General features: G+C 44.5%; 1 protein-coding gene across 3 annotated transcripts in view; it reads right to left on the bottom strand.

Moving 5' to 3' along the window:
• Window positions 1-20,109, bottom strand: part of LOC147886988 (denosine deaminases acting on tRNA) — a 90,236-nt gene that overhangs the window by 19,026 nt on the left and 51,101 nt on the right. The window contains exons 6-7 of one of the 3 annotated variants that reach the window (XM_087394473.1): window positions 10,187-10,263; window positions 9,943-10,062 (exon numbers count right to left, since the gene is read on the bottom strand). In XM_087394473.1, coding sequence (XP_087250599.1) covers window positions 9,943-10,062; window positions 10,187-10,263 — 197 coding nt within the window. Of the gene's footprint in view, window positions 1-9,938; window positions 10,063-10,165; window positions 10,264-20,109 lie in introns of those variants that run through there. The other 2 variants (XM_087394474.1, XM_087394475.1) reach the window with 2 other exon arrangements.

The raw sequence follows: 20,109 nt of genomic DNA, 5'->3' as shown, positions 1-20,109 counted from the left end.
TTACAGAGTCAGTGCGACTCAGAGAGAGGAGATTATGGCTCAAGTACAGGACTTGCTGTCCAAAGGCTTGATTCAGCCCAGCTCGTCTCCTTTTTGTTCCCCTGTACTGTTAGTACAGAAGAAAGATGGTTCATTCCGTATGTGCGTTGATTATCGCGCACTGAACAAAATGACCATCAAGAATAGATTCCCTATTCCGCGTATTGATGATGTCTTGGATCAGTTAAATGGAGCTTCAGTTTTCAGCAGGATAGACTTAAAGAGTGGCTACCACCAAGTGAGGATACAGCCTCAGGATGTGCATAAGACAGCATTCCGCACAACATTCGGGTTGTATGAATACTTAGTGATGCCTTTTGGATTGACAAATGCTCCAGCCACGTTCAATAGAATGATGGATCGCATCTTCCGGAAGTACAGGCATTTTACGGGTACTTTCTTTGATGATATCTTAGTTTTTTCTAAGACAGAGGAAGAGCACAGAGAACATCTTGCTATAGTGTTTCAAGAGCTGAGAAATCATCAGCTCTATGCAAACAGCAAGAAAAGTGAGTTCTTCTTGGAAGAAATCCACTATCTGGGGCATATAATATCCAAGAATGGGATACAAATGGATCCAGCGAAGATCCGTGCCATTCAGGAATGGCCAGAGCTGAAAACTGTGCATGAAGTCCGAAGCTTTTTAGGCTTGTGTTCTTACTACAGAAGATTTATCAGACATTTTGCTGATATCGCAGCTCCATTACATGACCTCACTAAGAAAAATGCAGCTTTCACATGGGGATTATCACAGAAGAAAGCATTCAATACACTCAAGGAAAAGTTGACTACAGAGCCTATTCTGGTAGTTCCGGATCTGTATCAGTCTTTTGATGTGGATTGTGATGCTTGTGGAGAATGTGTTGGGGCTGCATTGCATCAGAATGGTCATGTAGTAGCCTATGAAAGCAGACGACTTCGCGATGCGGAAAGATATTTAGGAATCTATGAGAAAGAGTTATTGGCTGTAATTCATGCTATCCATACATGGAAACACTATCTTTTGGGTGCAGATTTTACTGTCAAAACAGATCACCAAAGTCTGAAATACTTTTTGACTCAGACTAAGCTTTCAGAGAAGCATATGAAATGGGCGAACATGCTGTCAATGTATCATTTTCAGATTGTCCATACTCCAGGAATTCGGAACAGAGTGGCAGATGCCTTGTCCCGAAGACCCCAGGTCAATAATGTAACTATTGCTTATCATCAGGACCTGGAAGGCATGAGAGAACAATATGCTCATGATTCTGATTTTGGTGAAATTTTACAGCAGATGCAAGAAGGGCAATCCACCAGTCACTATTCCCTGAAAGATGGGTATTTAATGAAAGATGATTGCCTTTGCATCACCCAGGAGATGAGGAAAAAGATTTTGGAGGAATGCCATGCACCTCCCTATGCTGGACATAGAGGAATTACAGCAACAACTCTAGCCCTAGAGAGGTATTTCTTTTGGCCAGGAATGCGGAAAGATATACATCAGTTTGTTACTGAATGCCTTACGTGTCAGAAAATCAAGTATGATAGACAGAAGGCACCTGGCCTACTTATGCCTCTTCCCGTGCCTCAGGCACCATGGGAAAATATTACAATGGACTTTATTTTTGATTTGCCAAGATCAAAGTCAGGGAATGACGGGATTTGGACTATCATAGACAGATTCAGCAAGCAAGCTCATTTCCTTCCGGTTCGCAAAACCATTAAGGCAGATCATATGGCTAAGTTGTTTATGGCACAGATCTTTAAACATCATGGTATGCCTAAGTCCATTGTTAGTGATCGAGATCCCAGAATGACCAGTCTATTCTGGAGAGCTTTATTTGATAACATGGGGACGAATCTGAATTTTTCTTCTTCTTTCCATCCCCAGACAGATGGTCAAAGTGAAGTAGCAAATTCTACCATTTTGGATATGCTGAAATGCTACGTGGGTGACCAAAGTTCAGACTGGGAAAAGTACCTACCGTTAGTAGAGTTTGCTTACAATAATACAGTACATAGCTCTACAGGGAAAGCCCCTTTTGAAGTCATATATGGGAAGGTGATTTTGCCACCTATATTGAGGACTAAAGATGAAATATTTGCAGCTGATCAGTTTGTGAGAGACCTCCAGACAGCTTACAGCCAAGTCCGGACAGCAATAGAAAGGTCTCAAGAGAAACATAAAAGGGCTGCAGATAAACATAGGAGACAGTTGGATCTCAAGGAAGGGGACTGGGTACTTTTAAAGTTTGAAAAAGCTAGGCTCCGCAAGTTTAAAGGCAAACAGAAAGTGTATGCAAAGTTATCTCCCAGATACTATGGCCCTTTCAGGGTTACAGAAAGAATAAATGAGGTTGCATACAGATTAGCATTGCCAGAGCATTGGAGGATTCACAATGCATTCCATGTGAGTCTTCTAAAGAAATTTCAGGGACCAGAGCCTACAGAACCAGTATCAGAGGATCCACCAGAAGTGGATGAGCTGGAGGAAGTCCTTCAGCCAGAGCAAATTGTGTACCATACTGTACGTAAAGGCCCTCAGGGTAAGGAATTTTACAGGTATCTTGTAAAATTCAAGAATTATACGGCATTAGATGCCAAGTGGATGGACGAAGACATGTTATCCGATCATCCACAGCTTTTGGATGTTTACAAGGAAGCTTTTCAGTTGAGGTCAACTGAATAGAAGCCGAGGGGATGTCACCACAATGTAAATATCCTAAGTCAAAGTACAGTTGACCATTTATTTGATCTTAATTAAAGAATGTTATATGTGTTAATTACGGTCAAAGAGTTATTTTTAATGGTCAAAGGATTGACTTCGGTCAAAGATACTTGACTCCAGTCAAGTAAACCTGACTACGGTCAGAGAATGTTGACTTTGGTCAACAAGACTTGGCATGCGCCAAGAGGGTTAACCCCGGTTAACCAAGATGTGCCAACTCCGGTTGGAGAGACTTGACTATAATTAAGGCGCCTTGACCTTTGGTCGAAGCTCTTTAATTATAATCAAGAGTGTTGACCTCGGTCAACCAGAGAAAATATATATATATATTTATTTATATATATATTTGTTTAGATGTGCACATGTGTTCAGTGGGGACGCCCACCGTGACTAGGATTAGTCCACAGTGTGTTATTTTGCATGCAAAGCGCTAACAATTAATGGGTACCATGGTGGTGCGCTTTAATTAATTGTTGCAGGTACTAGGAAGGATTATTTTCCTAAGCGAGATGGGAGCCTGACAAGCACCTAGGAAGCGGTTCGTGTGACCGAGAGCCTGGAAGACTCCAGAATGGCCCTATGTGGCTTGTAATAAGAGTTAGTCTAGATTTTAGACAAGTGGCATGTTGCCAAATTGAATGGGGCTTGAAGCTCTTGTAAGAAAGAGAGTTCTTTTGACGTTTTTATGAGGGAGAGTTACGAGACAGCTTAAAGCTGAACTTTTGTAACAGACTTTTTTTCAAAAAGTAATAAAGACCTTCGGGGGGGTCCAGCCCGACAATTTGTCCTGGGCCCTAGTGTTTGTCCAGAGAGAGGGAGAGCTTTGGAGAAGGGAGAGCTGTGGACAGTTTTAGATTCAGTTTTAGAGCTTGGCTTCACAGTTTAAAATTCAGTTCCGGTTGTACCATGTGGAGCCCTAGTCACTCAGACCATCTCTCTATACGTGCATACCAGCATCTTTGGTCACCTCTTGCTGAGAGTGCCATAGAGAAGAATAATGCTAGCCATGAGAGTCTGTTGCGCCTAGAATCGTAATCCCCGTACTCCCCGACTCGATACAGATACGTGATGACCTGAAATGCAACATCTAGCTGTAATGGGCATGACCCAAACTCAGCCTGAATGATTTGGTGAGGAATGGATGGCTTACCGCGAATCATCTGCGATAGCATGAGAGCCTGTAGCCGCTCCACACGAGCCCACTCTATATCCGACAAGTCTGCCCCCCAACAAGGGCTACCATACATCCCCGTTAGGCGGACCAAGGAGTCCAAAAGCAGCCCCTTGGTTCGTGGATCCTAAAAGTGCAAGCGGAAGCACTGCCTCTCTAGTCTGGCCAATGAAGCGTATCCCCTGCCCAGGCGGGCCTGCATCACGGGTTTCATAGTGAAGATGGGTCCGGCGAAGACAACCCCAAGATACATGTATGACGAAACTATCTCAACAAGTGGCCCATGAAACGTGAACTGCTCCTGGTGCATCGCGCCTCGATATGTATTGAAGATCATAACCTTGGTTTTACCAAGGTTGACCTTCAAATCATGAGACTCACAAAAATTGTAGTGCATCAAGGTGTCTCTGGAGCCCCTCTACTGAGGAAGACAAAAGTGCCACGTCATTTGCATACAGCAATATCTGGATCAGCGTGCTAGCAAGAGAGCATCCATCCCCCCCGATGTCTACATCACTGTCTCGAGCTCATTAGTGTAGAGGCCAATCCGGGTAGGTGATAAAGGACACCCTTGTTTGACCCCAATAGTGCTCATGATCTCATCTATCCACCCAGACTCTGCTTGAGACTCTCTCGTAAAGTGCCATGACAACCCAAATGATCCCCTGGTCATAACCCAAATCCTGTAGGCACCGAAGAAGGTGGATTCTCGACGGCGGAACAATATCAAATGCTTTGCAGAAATCCACAAAGCAACAATTAACCCTCTGCTTCTGTGCCCTCGCCTCCTTGATGATACACCTGAGCATGAGAATGTGATCCATGGTTCCATGATCACGTCAGAATCCAGCCTGTCCTACTGCTCTAAGACCTCTAACACTCTGCAATTCAACTGACCTCAGTATCAAGCACTAATGCATAATGACATGTCCAATCATAATGGTCTTGTAATTCTCCAGGATCGTGGGATCCCCTGTCATGTGGATGGGTGAAATAGTCTTAATGGTCTAGGTGTGTAGAAACCCCAAGCAAACAGCTTCATTAAAAAGCTTTGCTGAGATCGGCGGGGCTAGGAGATTAATCCCATATGCAATGAACTTAGTGCATAGCCCCTCATGATCCTTCGCTCGGCCATTATGAAGTTTCATTACCGCATCCTTCACTCCCCCCTTAGTGAAGAGGGTGTAGGATGTGTGTGGGACATGGCATATGTGAGAGGACATGAACTAGCTGATTTGGGATGTCATAAAGCATGCGTTCATAGTTATACCAAACTTGACTGTCAGTGAGTGGTGAGGGGGACCGTCCCTCTAGAAATCTCAGCCAAAAGTTCTTAGAGTTGTTACTAAACAAAATGTTCAGCAATTCCTCCTTGCGTTCCAGCGAACGAAATCTAGTTTCTTTCTACGTACCAATCGACAATACTCGCGTAGCGATTGGTTCGCTCGGAAGATTGTTTTTGGTTTCAAATCCGAGCTAACAGCGTAAAGCCTTACACTCATCATCGTACCAACTATTACAAGGTATGATCCCAAGTGGTGGTGGGCGGGTGGAGCAAGTGGTGTGAGGGAAAGCGCAAAGGGCAGTCTTGTGTAGTGAGCGAGTGAGCAGGGCAGCGCGGTCCTCTCATAGGGGTATGAAGTCAATATAAGTGAGAAGTATGTACAGACGGCCTGAGTAAATAGGTGAGAGATCATGGTCGAAGCGTATGTCTTAATAGGTGGAGTAAAAAATCAGTGGGGTGGAAGGTGCTGTGTGACGGGGAGTGGATATACTAAAGAATAGGTAGGTATAATCAGCCCCTAGAGGAAAAGGTGCTACAGTAAAATCAGTAATGCAAAAGTAGGACTTTGGAGAATGCTTAATTTTCCCCAGTTTTTAAGGGGAACATCACAAGACAAGTGGCGCCCCACTTTATTGGAGGCCCACTTGAGTTAAAAGCAACTAAAGGCGCCCCACCTTAGGAGAAAGCTGCTTTTGAGAAAGAAAGCGAAAAGATCAACTTTTTGGAAAAGTCGCCCGTTCTAGGAAAGAAAGCAGGCCAAGCTTTCTGATTGCTTGGTCTAGCCTATAAATTAAGAGCCTCTAACCTCTCGATTGTGTTGAGATTTGGTACTCAGCTCTTGCTCCCTCGTGAGCCACCTTGTACAATCAGATTTCTATTGCAATAAAGACCTACAAGAGGGACCAGAGCTTAGGGTAAGATAGGGAGACGACATTGGCATGGATGAGGCGATCCCAACTGGGTGTGGGAGCGCAGGCTGACTGGCCCCTATTGTTGTGTTATCTCTCTCTCCCTCCTCCTACCACATTCTCTCTCTATAGCGAATTGTATTCCAGCCCAATCATTGAGTTTTCTTTCAGCTGTTCACGATTTCCAGCCATTAGACAAAGAATTTCTGCAAGTGTGATTTGTTCCAAGAAGTTGGAAATTGATTCTTGGTGCTGTGATTTGATTTCTAGGTAATTGTGAAAACCCTAAACCCTGGTTTGCAGCCAACGATCCAAGAAATTGGAGGGGCATCGGAAGAGCCGAAGGATATTCAGCCCGAAAGAGAGTTTTTCAATGCCAAGATCCAGACAAGGAGCTCCTATTTCATTGCAATCGAGCTTAGCCTGTTCCGCCTTATCAGATCTCTTCAAATTCATGTGCAAAGTGTGTGTGTTCTGGCCTACAATTAGCCCTTGAATTTCAGCAAATTTGACCAGAGGAGTTCAGCCTTGTTGGCTGTCCTATTATTGCGAATTTCAAGGTCACGACGACCCCAGATCCTGACGATTTGGTTCAGCTTTTGCTTCCTGCTCCAAAACAGTAAGCTATTTGGACAATTTTCCTGCCTGAAGTGTTAATTTCAGTACGAGTTCTTCAAGCAAACTTGATAGCAAATCATCTAGTATAATTTTCTACCCATAAGTGTTAGAAGTTCTTGAAGCAAACTTGGTTGAAAATCAATCTGGTTAGTTTCTTTCAACTATCCAGTCCTAGTTTGGCTCAGCCAAGTTAGAAATCAGTTCAGATCCAAACTTTCTCAACTCTTGAGCACATCATGGCCTTACAGCATGATAGTTTGGCTACCGGACAGCCCAGCAGAAAGGGTTGCATAAGGCCAGATGATGATCTTGATGAAGAATTTGTTAGAGCCAGAAATCAAAAGCTGGAGACTTTGAAGAAGATTCCTTGATTTCAGCACCTCTTTGGGACCGAGCACATGTCCAAGCAAGTAACCTAGCAGTGTTCCCCTAGCCCATTGCCTTCTCTATACCATCATAGCTCAAGGGAAACGGGGAGGAGTCCGTGCTCAAGTGGAAAGAGAAGGAGATGTCCTACTCCTAAAAGTAAGAAATGCACAAAAAAGTCATCTAGTTCTAGTTCTAGTACACAATTCACGCAAAAAGCACTGCGAGAAGCATTTAGAGCCTAAGGAGAAAAAGTTCAAAGGAGGTAAGTTTGTGCATTTTGTCACTTACGATAGAGCTTATGGACACACAGACAAAGCTATGAAGTTTATACTCCAATTTGATGTGGCTTTTGGTATTGAAAGGTTTGAAGAAGCGTCCAAGCTTCGTATGGCGAGTCTCCATCTCATTGATATGGCCAACGCTTGGTGGACTGCTCAATTATTTGCTAGCAAAGCTCCAAAGACTTGGGTAGACTTCAAGAAAGTATTCTATCAGCTTTTTTCTTCCGAAATAGTTTGTGGTCGAGGTGCACATGGCTTGGGAGGGCCTCCACATGGACGAGGACGAGCCTATTGAAGCTTAAAATAAGAGATTTTGGGATGTCTATCTTCAATTTTCTTCTTTTTTCAAAATCTCACATGAAGTATAGCTTCAGAAGTACAAGGTAAGACTATCACCTAAAGCAAGAGCTTAAGTCACTACCCTACCCAATATAGAAATCTAGGATGTGCATTGGGCTTTGCTCAGAGTCCTCTTGTACATCAAAGATCATCCCTCCTTCGAGAAAGCAGAGGATTAGAAAAGAAGAGCACGGTACCAGGAGGAACATGAAAGAAGTCTTCTATGCCACCAAGATTTAAAAAGGAGTCTCATCCACAAAAGCTGAGGGGTAAATCAAAGCCCTATAAAGGGAAGTCTAAACCCACTCCAAAACAGATTGAGACCTTCCAAATGGAGGAAAGTGTTTTGGATGCGGGATAGAAGGACACACTTAGAAGCTGATTGCCCTGAAAGATCCAATCACTCAAAGGACCAGAAAAGTCCAAAAGAACCGCCAAAGACTTGGTGGGAGAGTCCTTGACATACTAGGGAGAGTGGCTGATTCGGACGCCAGGGAACTTTGTATCTCTTGGAGCAAAGTAAGAGATTAGAATATATTGATTTTTTTCGATCCTGGAGCGATAGATAACTTCATCTCTCATGACCTAGCCATGCAATTAGGGATCAAGACAGACGAGGCCAACCTGGTCATACATGAGGATCCTTTGCAGCTACACACATTCCAGACTTTGTTGGAACCGAGTGAGCTCCCAGTGAAGCTCAGCTTCTATAGAGATCATTGCCTATGTATCTCAAAGGAGGGCTTTATTGACCCAACATGAGATACGCGGATTCACCTACCCCATTCACTAAGGATTTTTGTTGGGCAGTTTCGGGTCTCTTTACATAGACTTCGCATCGAGAGTGGCAAGGAAAAGGGTTTACCCAAGGAGAGGCGTATATGCACCTTGTGTGACCTATAGGAGATTGATTTGGAGGAGCATTTTATTTTCAGATGCCCAGTGTACTATGAGATCTAAGGGCTTTCTATTGTCTCTTCGGAGACAATTCCAGATTGTTATCCCCCCTTCCTCTCTTTTCCAGACCAGAGATGCTTGGCCGCCGTCATTCACGAGGTAGTCAGACACCGTGAGCGCCTACTTAGATCACAAAGACAGGAGCAATGCAGCCTGGTAGACTCTTCTCATAGCATGATCACCGAGTTTTTCCAGCTGGACCATATAGACTCCCATCTCACCGGCCCTTGACACGATCATGACCCAAAGCCAGTGACACGACAGCTCAGGCAGAGGGTTGATGTACAAAATACACTTGAGGACATTCCCTCCTTTTTCAGGGTTGGAATGCGACTGACAGGGGTCACTATAGACCTTGTTAGATGCAGAGCCATGACCAGGAGAGAGCGCATAACCGAACCCATAGGCAACCGGCAGCATTCTATCTCTGATTTCATGCTTCCGCTCCCTCATCACCCTTGACACAGGGAGATAGAGGGGACCTTAGCTGTGATATTGGAGCATATTTCACTTTGTATTCCGATGACAAATGATCTGATGATGAGTAGTGATGATGTAGAGGATTATTCTAATGTGTCTATGTAGTGTTTAGCATTATGCATTTTGCATTGGAGTTGATGCTCGGTTAGTAGCTCCACCCTTTCAGCTTGCTTGTATCAGGTTTCTCAATCTCAGAGACCCATCGGCCTTTCGAAGATTTTAATAAACTTTCTTTCTTTCTTTCTCATGATAGATCTCTCCAACTTTCAAGATTAAAGTTTGAATGGACACCCAACATATATATAAAACATGCAAGCAGCAGGTGCAGAATGTACAAGTGACAGTTCGAGAGGAGCAAGCATGGAGCAAAATCGCCCATACCATGCCCGTACAAAATTTTGCTGTAAACTGCTTGTTTCGATCATTCATAAGTGTCCCAAAATGCATTTATCAGTGACCCTGATTACAACAAAATCTTGACTTTCAGGCTCTCTCATGCAACACATGCATGTAAACCCATGATAGATGTGTAGCACATCCTGAAAGCCACCTAGCTTTGCAAGTGGTCATTGTGCTTTCTCTGATAGCATAATATGCTCATTCCCGTAATGTCCAAGTTCATGCTTTCCCCTCTAAAAGAATTGTTCTTATTTCCTCTCCTCTTTATTTATTTTTTTTGTGTACACAAAGTAGACTTCAATATCTCTATCCTCTAGATAGTTTATTGACCACATATTTAAAATTTTCTACACACAAACCAGGAATACAATACGCAAATCCTTCACCTCGAAAGTGATGATTGGGTGGCAGGAGAAAGTGCCCCCTTGGCTGATGTTCCCTGCTTTCTGCCTGTTGTTCCAAGAATAACTTCATGTAAACCACCAGCATTCCAACCTATTGAATACCTAAGATATCATCCAATAACAGTAAATAGTCGGTTCCAGGTTTTGAAAACCAATAGAAATTGGAACTGGCAACCTATATCCCATACAAAAATAGATGAAACACCAAATATGTTATATATGGTACCCGCAAGCTGGGTTCTTTGTATCATTTGCTTGGAGAGTAACTTCTTTTAGCATGTATGAAGACGTCCAAAATCTTGGCTGTAAAATATGACAAACAACTGCCTTAAAAATATTGACAAGCATCCTAGGTAAAATTAAATGTTTCTACTGGTAGCCAAGAACTCAAAAACAAGATAGGTTAATGCATTGTATCAAAGAAACATGAATGCAAGTCTACAACTTGGTGTGATTGTTACGACCTACAAAGCTGCTAGTTTTGCAGAGAAAGAGTACAAAAGACAGACAACAAACAACTAACTTTTCGATTGACCTTGGTAAATTCACCGGTGGCTAAAAACAGGTACTATCTCATAAAACAATGAAATGGGTGCAGCTTGGCAAAAATAATCCAATTTGATGAAAGAGAGTTGCAGCCCAAAAGTTGGTACAATATACTATATATATCTTCTAAAACGAGGGATTAAAGAGGGCTTTGTATCTTACCTGTTACACCACAAACATCCTTTTTACATGAATGTCTACTGTGATATCATGTAATTAGTAATTAGTAAAAAGAAGAAAACCAAAGGACAGAATGGGGAGGTAACATTCAAGGAGAAAATATGCAGAATCAATGACTGCAATGGAGACATTCAAATTAGTTCATGGTGCTTAAAAGTAGTTGCACTAAGTCTATCAAGGTAGAAATGTTTGGCATATCAGTCTACCGAGGGATGCCACCCCTTTGAATAATCATATGTAGGCAGCTTAGGTCTAGGACACTTTATTTCAATAGCGATACAGATGATGCAGCATTACAATAAGAAACAAGAGTGTAGGTCCCCTTATTACTTAAACATGTTAAGTCTGTTGAGAAAGAGAGAGAAGAAGAAGAAGAAGAAGAGAGAGAGAGAGAAAGAAAAGAAAAGAAATAAGGTTTATTAAAGTCTGCTAAAGACCAATGGGACTATGAGACTGAAGAAAAACCTGATACAATGAGCAAAAGGGTGGAGCTACTAAGAGAGCATCCTAACCCATGCTAGAAAACTGAGTAGTCAGTGATATCATAGTACATGTCCACCATAAACCTATGCAACCGTCCTGGCATCATCATCCTCATGTGGAGACACAGTCTGATATAATACAATACAATAGGCATATAGAACATCAAGATACACCCAACGGCGGACTAGGTAGTGTAGGCAAGAAGCCCATAATGGATCACTGTCTACTATCTGGATGAGTAGCCTGCCATGCCATCTTGGCCGCTTACCCGATGTCTGACGAGCGCCACTGTAACCCTAGTTGATTGCACCCCAGGTCTGACGAGAGAGGAGATGTCAGTGAGTGTGATCTGTGCATCTGTCCTCTGCTGGGTGTGTCGTGTCTCGGTCTTAGGGTCTCTGCCTCTCCTACTAACCGTGGCTGAGATAGCAACCTGCTCTGCTTGGAAGAACTCTGTGATCGTACCCTAGGATGACGGTCCCCTGCTCCTGTCTCCTCGATATGATGAGACAGTCTCTACGTCGGACCGCCTCGTGAATAAAAGCTGCCAGGCATATCTGGTATGGGTATAGGAGTCTGGAGAGGCCCTCGAATCTGTCTCAAAAAAGGCTATGGTATCGTCCATGAATCTCATAGTAGACTGGGCAACGGAAAAGGAAGTCCTCCTTTGACTCCACCTCATGGCGCTCACACAATGTGCAGATACAACTTTCCCCGGGTATCCCATCTGCACGCCCACTCTCGATATGGAGTCGGTGCGATGACACGTAATTATCCAAGGGCAATCCTGAGCGAATGTGGTAGGTGGATCTAGGTGTACCTTGGTGGGATGATGAAACCCTCTACTGAAATGTGCAAGCAGTGGTCTCAATAGAAACTGAGCTTCACAGGGAGCTCTACTTGTGCTAGCCAGATCCTAAATGTGTGTAGCTATAGAAGATCCTCCCATATGATTGGGTTGAATTCGTTGCCCCGTGGAGCGTCAATGCTATACTTTAAGGGTGGCAGCTTGTCTATACGAAAACCCAATCTCTCAAACCACCTAGATGTGCGTGCATACCAACATCTTTGATCACCTTGAGCTACTAGTGCCATAGAAGATGCTAGTGCCAACCAAGGTAGCCTGTGTCGCCCTATGATACATGAGCCGTATGCACGCATGCAGTAGAGATAAGTGATAGTTTGGAATGCCGCATCTAACTACAAAGGAGATGCCCTGAACTCAGCCTAGATGATCTCATGAGGGACAAATGGCTTGTTGTGTATCATCCATTAGAGTAGGAGAACCTGTAATCTCTCCACTCGAGTCCACTCTTTAACGGAGAGGTATGGTCCCCAACAACTGCTACCATACATGCCCGCAGGTCGGTCCAACGAGTCGAAAAGGAGAACCTTGGTCCGTGGGTCCTGAAAGTGCAAGTGGAAGCATTGCTCTCCAGTCGAGCCAGGGAAGCGTAACCTCTACTCGGGTGGGTCTGCATGGCCAGTCTCATCATGAAGATAGGTCGTGAAAACAGAACTCTCGAGTATGTGTATGATGAAACAATCTCAATTGGTGCCCCGTCAAAAGTAAACTGCTCTCTAAGTTTGGCTACTTTGGAGGTGTTGAAGAGCATAACCTTGGTTTTACCTAGGTTGACCCTCAAGTCATGAGACTCGCAAAAAGCTAGTAGTGCATCTAGATGTCTCTGGAACCCCTCAGCGGACGAGAATAAGAGCACCACATCATCAGCATACAAAAGGATCTAGAGCAAGTAACTGGCGATAGAAGAACCAGCACCTCCTAGTGTCCTCATAAAAGACTCAAGCTCGTCTATGTAGAGGCCAAACAAGGTCAGTGAGAGTGGACAACCTTGTTTGACCCCAATGGTGCTCACGATCTCATCTATCCATCCGTCCCCCATCCGAACCCTGCTAGAAACCCTCTCATAAAGTGCCATAACAGCCCAAACTATCTCCGGCCCATACCCTAGCTCTTGCAACCTCCTGATGAGGCGTGCTCGAGATACTGTACCAAAGGCTTTGCGGAAGTCCTCTAAGCGGCAATATACCCTCTGTCTCCGTGTCATGGCCTCCTCTATGACGCTCCTAAGTGTTAGGATATGATCCATGGTCCCGTGGTCACGTCGAAAGCCTGCATGTCCATCTACTCTAAGTCTGTGTATCTCTGCATAGCGACTGGCCTCCATATCTAGCACCGAAGCATATATCTTTGACATGATATGCCCGATCATAATGGCCCTATAGTTACTTGGATCCATGGGATCCCCTGCCTTGTGGATAGGTGTGATAGTGTTGAGGGTCCAAGTGTGTGGGAAGCCGAGACAAACTGCTCCATTAAATAGATTTGCCAAGATAGGGACTAGGATATCAATCCCGTATGCAACAAACTCGGTTCATAATCCCTCGTGATCCTTTGCTCGGCCATTATGAAGCTTTATGACTGCATCTTTAATGCCCCCCTTAGTGAAAAGAGTGCAAGAGGTAGATCGTGGTATGTGCAAGAGCTCAAGTGTGGGCTGATCGGGGGTGTCATAAAGTGTGCAGGTGTAGTTGTGCCAAAATTGAGTGTCTGTGAGTAGTGAGGGGGACCGCCGTTCAAGAAACCGTTGCCAAAAGTCTTTGGAATTAATACTAAAAACGATGTTCAATAATTCATCCTCGTTTCGGCGAACAAATTTCATTTCTTTTGGCGAACTAGACGGCGATACTCGCGTAACATGTCTGGTTCACTTGGTAGGCCATGTCGGGATTCGAATCGGAGTTGTCGGCAAAGAGCCTTACACTCATCAACGTACCACCTATTACATGGCACAGACCCTAAAGGCGGTGGTCCTCTACGAGGGGTATGTGGTCAATATAGGTGAGTAAAGTGTAGAGCCGTGCATAGTATATGGGTGAGAGGCTGTCATCAAAGTGTATGTCATGATAGGTAGTGTAGGTGGGAGGTGTGGTGAGTGGTAGAGCAAGGCGGGGAGTGGTGATATTGAAGAAGAGATATGTGTGATCAGCCCCAGGTGGTGGTGGTGAGACGGAGAAGTCTGTGATATGTGGTGTGAAGGCAGGGGATCCCAAGATATAATCAACTATGCTAGATCCCCTTCCATGTGGAAAGCAACTGAAGCCGCTAGAGGAGGGCCATCGCTCAAGACCATTATAGATAATGAGATCGTGTGTCGTACCTAGATCTAGTAGTGCATGTCCGTAAGAAGTGATAGAGCCCGTCTATCAGTAGACACTCGTGATATGTCAACGTCAGCTAGGAAAGTAAAACAACATCCTCTCGAAAATCTAGTAGTGGCACCTGGCGTGCTCCTATCCTCGCGTTGAAGTCCCCCACTAGGAGAACATCTCTGCAGCTCGAGAAATCCATGACATCATGATAGAGGGGTGTATATGGCGATGTCTCAACCTCCTCCCGTACTGCCTTGGCAAAATGTGAGGTCTTTGGTGGGAAGTAGCAAGTCACTATGAAGAGATCACGGCTAGTGGTGCGTCATAGTCGGATCCAAAGAAACCTAGAATGTGGATTTCTCCTCTCCACTGAAATCGCCCCAATAAGAGATGATCTATATAAGACTGCTGCTCCTCCTGATCCCTATACTCTGCCTATCTTCCTTGTCTCGCCCCTATAGGTTGACTCCCAAGTGTATCCATTGACCACTGGTAAGGGGCGCTCTGGGCTCTGATGTGTCTCCAAATGGTGCAAGCAAGGGTCTCAGTATCCTGAGTCTCATAGACCCCACCCCCCTATGTGGAGAAGCAATCAGGTGGTTGGCGAGGTCCGGTAATGAGACGTCCATCCCACGCTACTACCCACTTTCCCTCTTTACAAGCCGCATCACGCAGCTGCAAAAGGGCATGTCTCTCCTCTATCTGTAAAGGAGTTAGGTCCTCATCCATAAATATAGTGGGGTGATCCCGTAGAGCCGATCTACGATGCAAAGCTGCCAAGCATGCCTAAGTGTCCCTGAAGCGTATAGCTCTCTGTTGGGATCTCTCCCCACTCGCCATGCTCTGACAATAGCATGGTCCGGAACCCCTAGTGTGGTCGCCACGAGGTGGTCGCGTCATCTATCGGTGCAGTCTCTGTCCGTGGGATCCCTTGAACTCTGATATTGAGAGCCTTGGTGGACCTCTGCTGCTACTCCAAAAGGGTAGCCGAAAGAGTTGCCTTTGCAGGTTCACGCTTCACCACATCTACTTATTTGGACGTCTCTACTAAGGCCGACTGCATGGTGTCTATCTAAGACTCCTGCATGAGTTCTACCCACCTAGCTTGGCGGCCTCTCAAGTCATGTTGTTACAAAAATGTTTCAGAGTATCATGATCAACATCAACATAAAACTCTGACCCATACAAATAATGTCTCCATGTTTTCAGAGCATGGACAACAGCATACAACTCCAATTCATGAGTTGGCCAATTTCGTTGAGAGGGAGAAAGCTTCTTGCTTTCAAAGGCTACTGGCCTTCCCTCTTGGAGGAGAACTGCTCCTACCGCAATGCCACTTGCATCGGTTTCAAGGAAAAACGGTTTCTGGGAATCAACTATTTTTAACACCCGTCCTGAGACCACAGCTTGTTTTATGGTGTTAAAACTTTCCTGTTGATTCTGTCCCCATATAAAAGGTACTTTATCTGAGGTCAGATCAGTCAATGGCGATACTATTTCGGAATATCCTTTGATATGCCTTCGATAAAATTGGACAAATCCCAAGAATGATCACAAATCTTACTGAAAATTACGGCTCCATGTAATGCATCTAGCAAATCGTCGATCCGAGCCATCGGATACCTATGCTTAATAGTGATATTATTCAATGCTCTGTAATCTATACAAAGGCGAAAAGTATCATCTCTCTTCTTCTTTAATATCATTGGCGAAGCAAAAGGTGAGAAACTTGGTTGAATCTGCCCCAGCTTGAGGTATTCTTTCAGTTGTCTTCGTACCTCCGCCTCTTCAGTAAAACTCAACCTATAGGGAGGTCTATTTACAAGTTCTACCCCCGGGATTAGTTCAATCTTATGCTGAACATTCCGCTTTGGAGGTAACCCTTAAGGTAACTCATCCCTAAAACAATCAGAGAACTCCTCTGCTATTTGATCAGCCAGCTTGGCTATCTCTTTATTTTGAGCAACATCAGTGCTAGCCAAAGAATCATCAATCGGCTCTACCGATGCTGTACAAAGAAACAAAAACTCTTCTTGAGCCTTTCGAATTTCCATTACGGAAACCAACAGTCCTTGAGGTATATCTTTTTCACCTCGTAAGACATACAGCACATCATTCATCTTGAATTGATAAATGTACTTTTTTCAATCTATGGCTGGATTCTTCCTAGAATGCCAAGCCTTACCCAAGGCTATGTATGCATGAGCAAGCTTTGTCATTTTAAAATCAAGCTTCTCAGCATAGTCCTGAATTCAAAGCTCAAACTGGGTAACCCTTTGGTCCCATACTTCAGTTGAACTTTCATCTGCCATTCTGATTGTATATGCATAGTCAGATGGGCTAGTCTTTAGTTTCAGCCTCTTTACAAGCTTGGAGTTAATTACATTGTGCGTTGACACTGAGTCAAACAACACAATGACATCATGATTAGTTACTTGCCCTTTCATCTTAATTAACTCCGTATCATTAAAGGCTGTATACCCCGTTGCTGCGAGCTTTGACAGGACATTATCACGTGTACTAGTTACTAGCTTAGCAATAGACACACATAACAAAACAAGTACTGACCTTTGAGAAGATCCCACTATCTGAATCTGCATCTGTTCTGCTATGGGACTTCCCTTCATTTCCACGTCGCATTCTGAGATCACCATCTCAGCCATCCGACGATCCTTGTTTCGTGGACAATCTTTCCACTGATGAGACTGAAGGCATCCAAAACACAAGCCTTCTCTCCTTACTTTTTCTCTTTGCTCTGGGTTCAAAGAAGACTTCGACCAAGCCTGGGCTGCCATTGGTATTACTTTTCTTTTCATCCCAATGGTAGTACTTGATTTAGGAGTTTCAACTGGTTTCGCCTGCTTGGCTTGACCACTAGGCTGTGAGGCACTCCCTTTGCTAATCCACTTCTTCTTAAACCTAGTTTTCTTCGGGTACTCATACTGAGTCCCAACCTACACAAACCCACTTAGTCTGTTTCCTTTTGTATTCTCATAGTTCAGGGCTATGGCAATTGCTTCATCTAGCGTGTTCGCATACTTAGCCCAAACTTCCATCTTGATCCGATCATTCAAACTAAAGATAAAATCTTTTACTTGGATTGACTGAGGTAGAGGTTCATAAACCTTCATTACACTTTCTCTCAACTTATCAGTGTATTCCCCCACTGATAAATTTCTCTGACGAAGGTTTCGATACCGATCCCAACCTCAGGATGCTTCGTCAGGAGGTAAGAAGTGTTTTCTAAATTCCTTTTTAAACCCCTCCCAAGTAGTGGATGCCACTCCATCTTTCTGCTATTTTATCCACCACCTATCCGCTACCTCATTAAACATATGGGTGGCCTCGCAGATTTTCTTCCTATCATTCCTGATTTCAAAAATGGCAAAGGCCTCGTCCCATTTGTGTAACCAAGTCTCAATGATATTGGAACTACGGTCAGACATCCGACCAGAATACTTTTCTGGCCTATAATTAGCAATATTAGGCACCTTAGCCATCCTAGGCTCGACCGTATGAATACTGGACTCCGGTTCCATTGGAGATTTACCTTTCTCTTCACAAGATGGTCTAGCAGACATACTATGAACCATTTTCCTGAGCTCAGATTGCCCTACATTTGCTTGTAACTGTTGTGTTACAATATGTTGCAAGGCATCCTCCAACATTGCAATTCTGCCAAATAGTGTATGACCTGCTGGGCGCGACACCTGCGGGGTCGTCCGGACTCCCGATTCTACGGGATCCATCCTAGAAGCTTCTCCTTCTACTTCCATTTAGGTCGATTGGTGTTTTTTTTTTTAAATAAATAAATAATAAAACACCGCTTGAAACTGTATTTACAAGTCGAAAGTCCAACCCCCAATTTTACAGCTAACCAGACACCAGAAATCACACTGCAGCGGAGGGTTCTTTTTCTACCACCAGGTCGGGTAAGGTATTCCAACCCGCTTCCTCCCGTAGATGAGGATAGCCAGTTGGAATATACAGGGATTGGGCCGCATCCCTCATCGCCGTCGCAGACAGCTGATCAGGAATCAGCTCCATCCAGGTGTTTCAGGTGGTTCCCTAGACATTCTCTTTCTTCAGGAACACAAATTGGATGTCAGAGATTGCTCCAAGTCAGGTAAGCTGCTTTCAGGCCGGACTTTTTGGCTTCCTGCCTTGGGAACCAGAGGAGGTACATGCATATCAATTTCAGATTCTATTCTCCCTCTGATCATTGGACACGGCACCATAACCCCCTCCAGGGCCCAGTGGGTTTTGCTTCTGATTGACGGACGTAAGGTTGGTTTCCTCAATCTCTATACTCCGAACAACAGAGGGAACCGTGTTCTGTTCTAGAAAGAGTTGCTCTCGTGGGCTGACATTGCAGATTCATAGATTATTGGAGGTGACTTCAACATGGTTGAGGCACCTTCTGATAAGCAAGGGGGCAGAGAAGGTGGCATTCATTCCCTCGAGAGAGCAGCTTGGGATGCCTTCTTATTCAAGTTCAGTGGCAGAGATGTTTGGTCAGATGATGCATTTCATATTCAGTCTTAGTCACTTTTTTTTTCATGGTCGAGCCGTAGGGTGCATATGCCTATCCATGCTCAGATTGACAGATTCTATGTGGATGACTGGGCTCTTGATAGAGGGGCGACAGTTTGCATTGCACCTAGTGTTTCCACTTCCAACCATTTTCCAGCAGTTCTGTCCATCTCAGAGGCCCATCTGAGAGGACGGTGTCACAGTATCAGGATCCCTGATGCCTTATACACGGATGAGACTCTCACAGAGGCAGTCTATCACTCCGTTGCTAGTGCTCGGCGAGGTGAGGTACTCAGGCAGGAGGTTGGTATCCACTGGCAAATGGCAGCCTTGCAAAAGGAGGAGCAGAGATGACCATCAGATGCTTGGACACAGGAGCGCCTTGCTGCGGCAAGGGCTCACTTGCAGACATTGCTTGATCAGAGAGTAGAGTATGCCTTCCATGCACGGGAGTCATTTTGGATACAGATGGGAGGGAGAGTCAATAAACACTTTTTCTCTCCACTTGGTCCCAGACATAGTAGAGAGAGTGTCAGGCAGCTTATTGACTCTGACGGCGTTTTGCAGTCTCATCGGAATACCGTCTTACACTTAGCGACAGCTTTCTATGCCTCCCTCCTTTCCACATTTCCTGACACACAGGCCACAGATGTGGCTAGAGAGAAAGTTTGGCAGAGTTTACCTGTGTTGGTCTCACCAGAGATGATATGCTTACTTGATGCACGCTTTACCAACACAGAATTCAAGTCTGCCCTCTCCGCCCTTCATAAGGGGAAATGCCCTGGTTCCGATGGTATTACTCCTTTCTTTATAGCCTTTTGGGATATGATAGGTGATCCTATTACTTCAGCCCTGCAAGGCATTTGGGACTCGGGTGAGATGCCTCACTCACTGATCGAGGGACTCATACACCTTATCCCGAAAGGTGGCAACAGGAATTTTGTATCCCATTGGAGACCCATCACTCTATTGGGCACTTTATACAAAATCCTTGCCAAGGCGATCAGCATCTGATTGCAGCCCCTTCTTCCAGACCTCATCCATGATACTCAGACAGGCTTTGTGCATGGCAGGAGCATATTTGACAATATCTTTTCCTTTTGGGAAGCCACTAAGTGCGCTATGCAGAGCGGGTAGAAGCTGGCAATTCTAATCCTGGACTTTGAGAAAGCCTATGACAGAGTAGATTGGGGCTTTCTTGAGGGCACTCTTCTACGTTTTGGTTTTTCAGAT

Source organism: Dipteris shenzhenensis, chromosome 23 (genome assembly GCF_047967505.1).
Source record: "Dipteris shenzhenensis isolate YYH24624 ecotype China chromosome 23, Dip_SZ_1.0, whole genome shotgun sequence".
Lineage (NCBI taxonomy): Eukaryota > Viridiplantae > Streptophyta > Polypodiopsida > Gleicheniales > Dipteridaceae > Dipteris > Dipteris shenzhenensis.
Note: the sequence above shows the minus strand (reverse complement) of the source record. Positions and strands in the feature narration are given on the sequence as shown.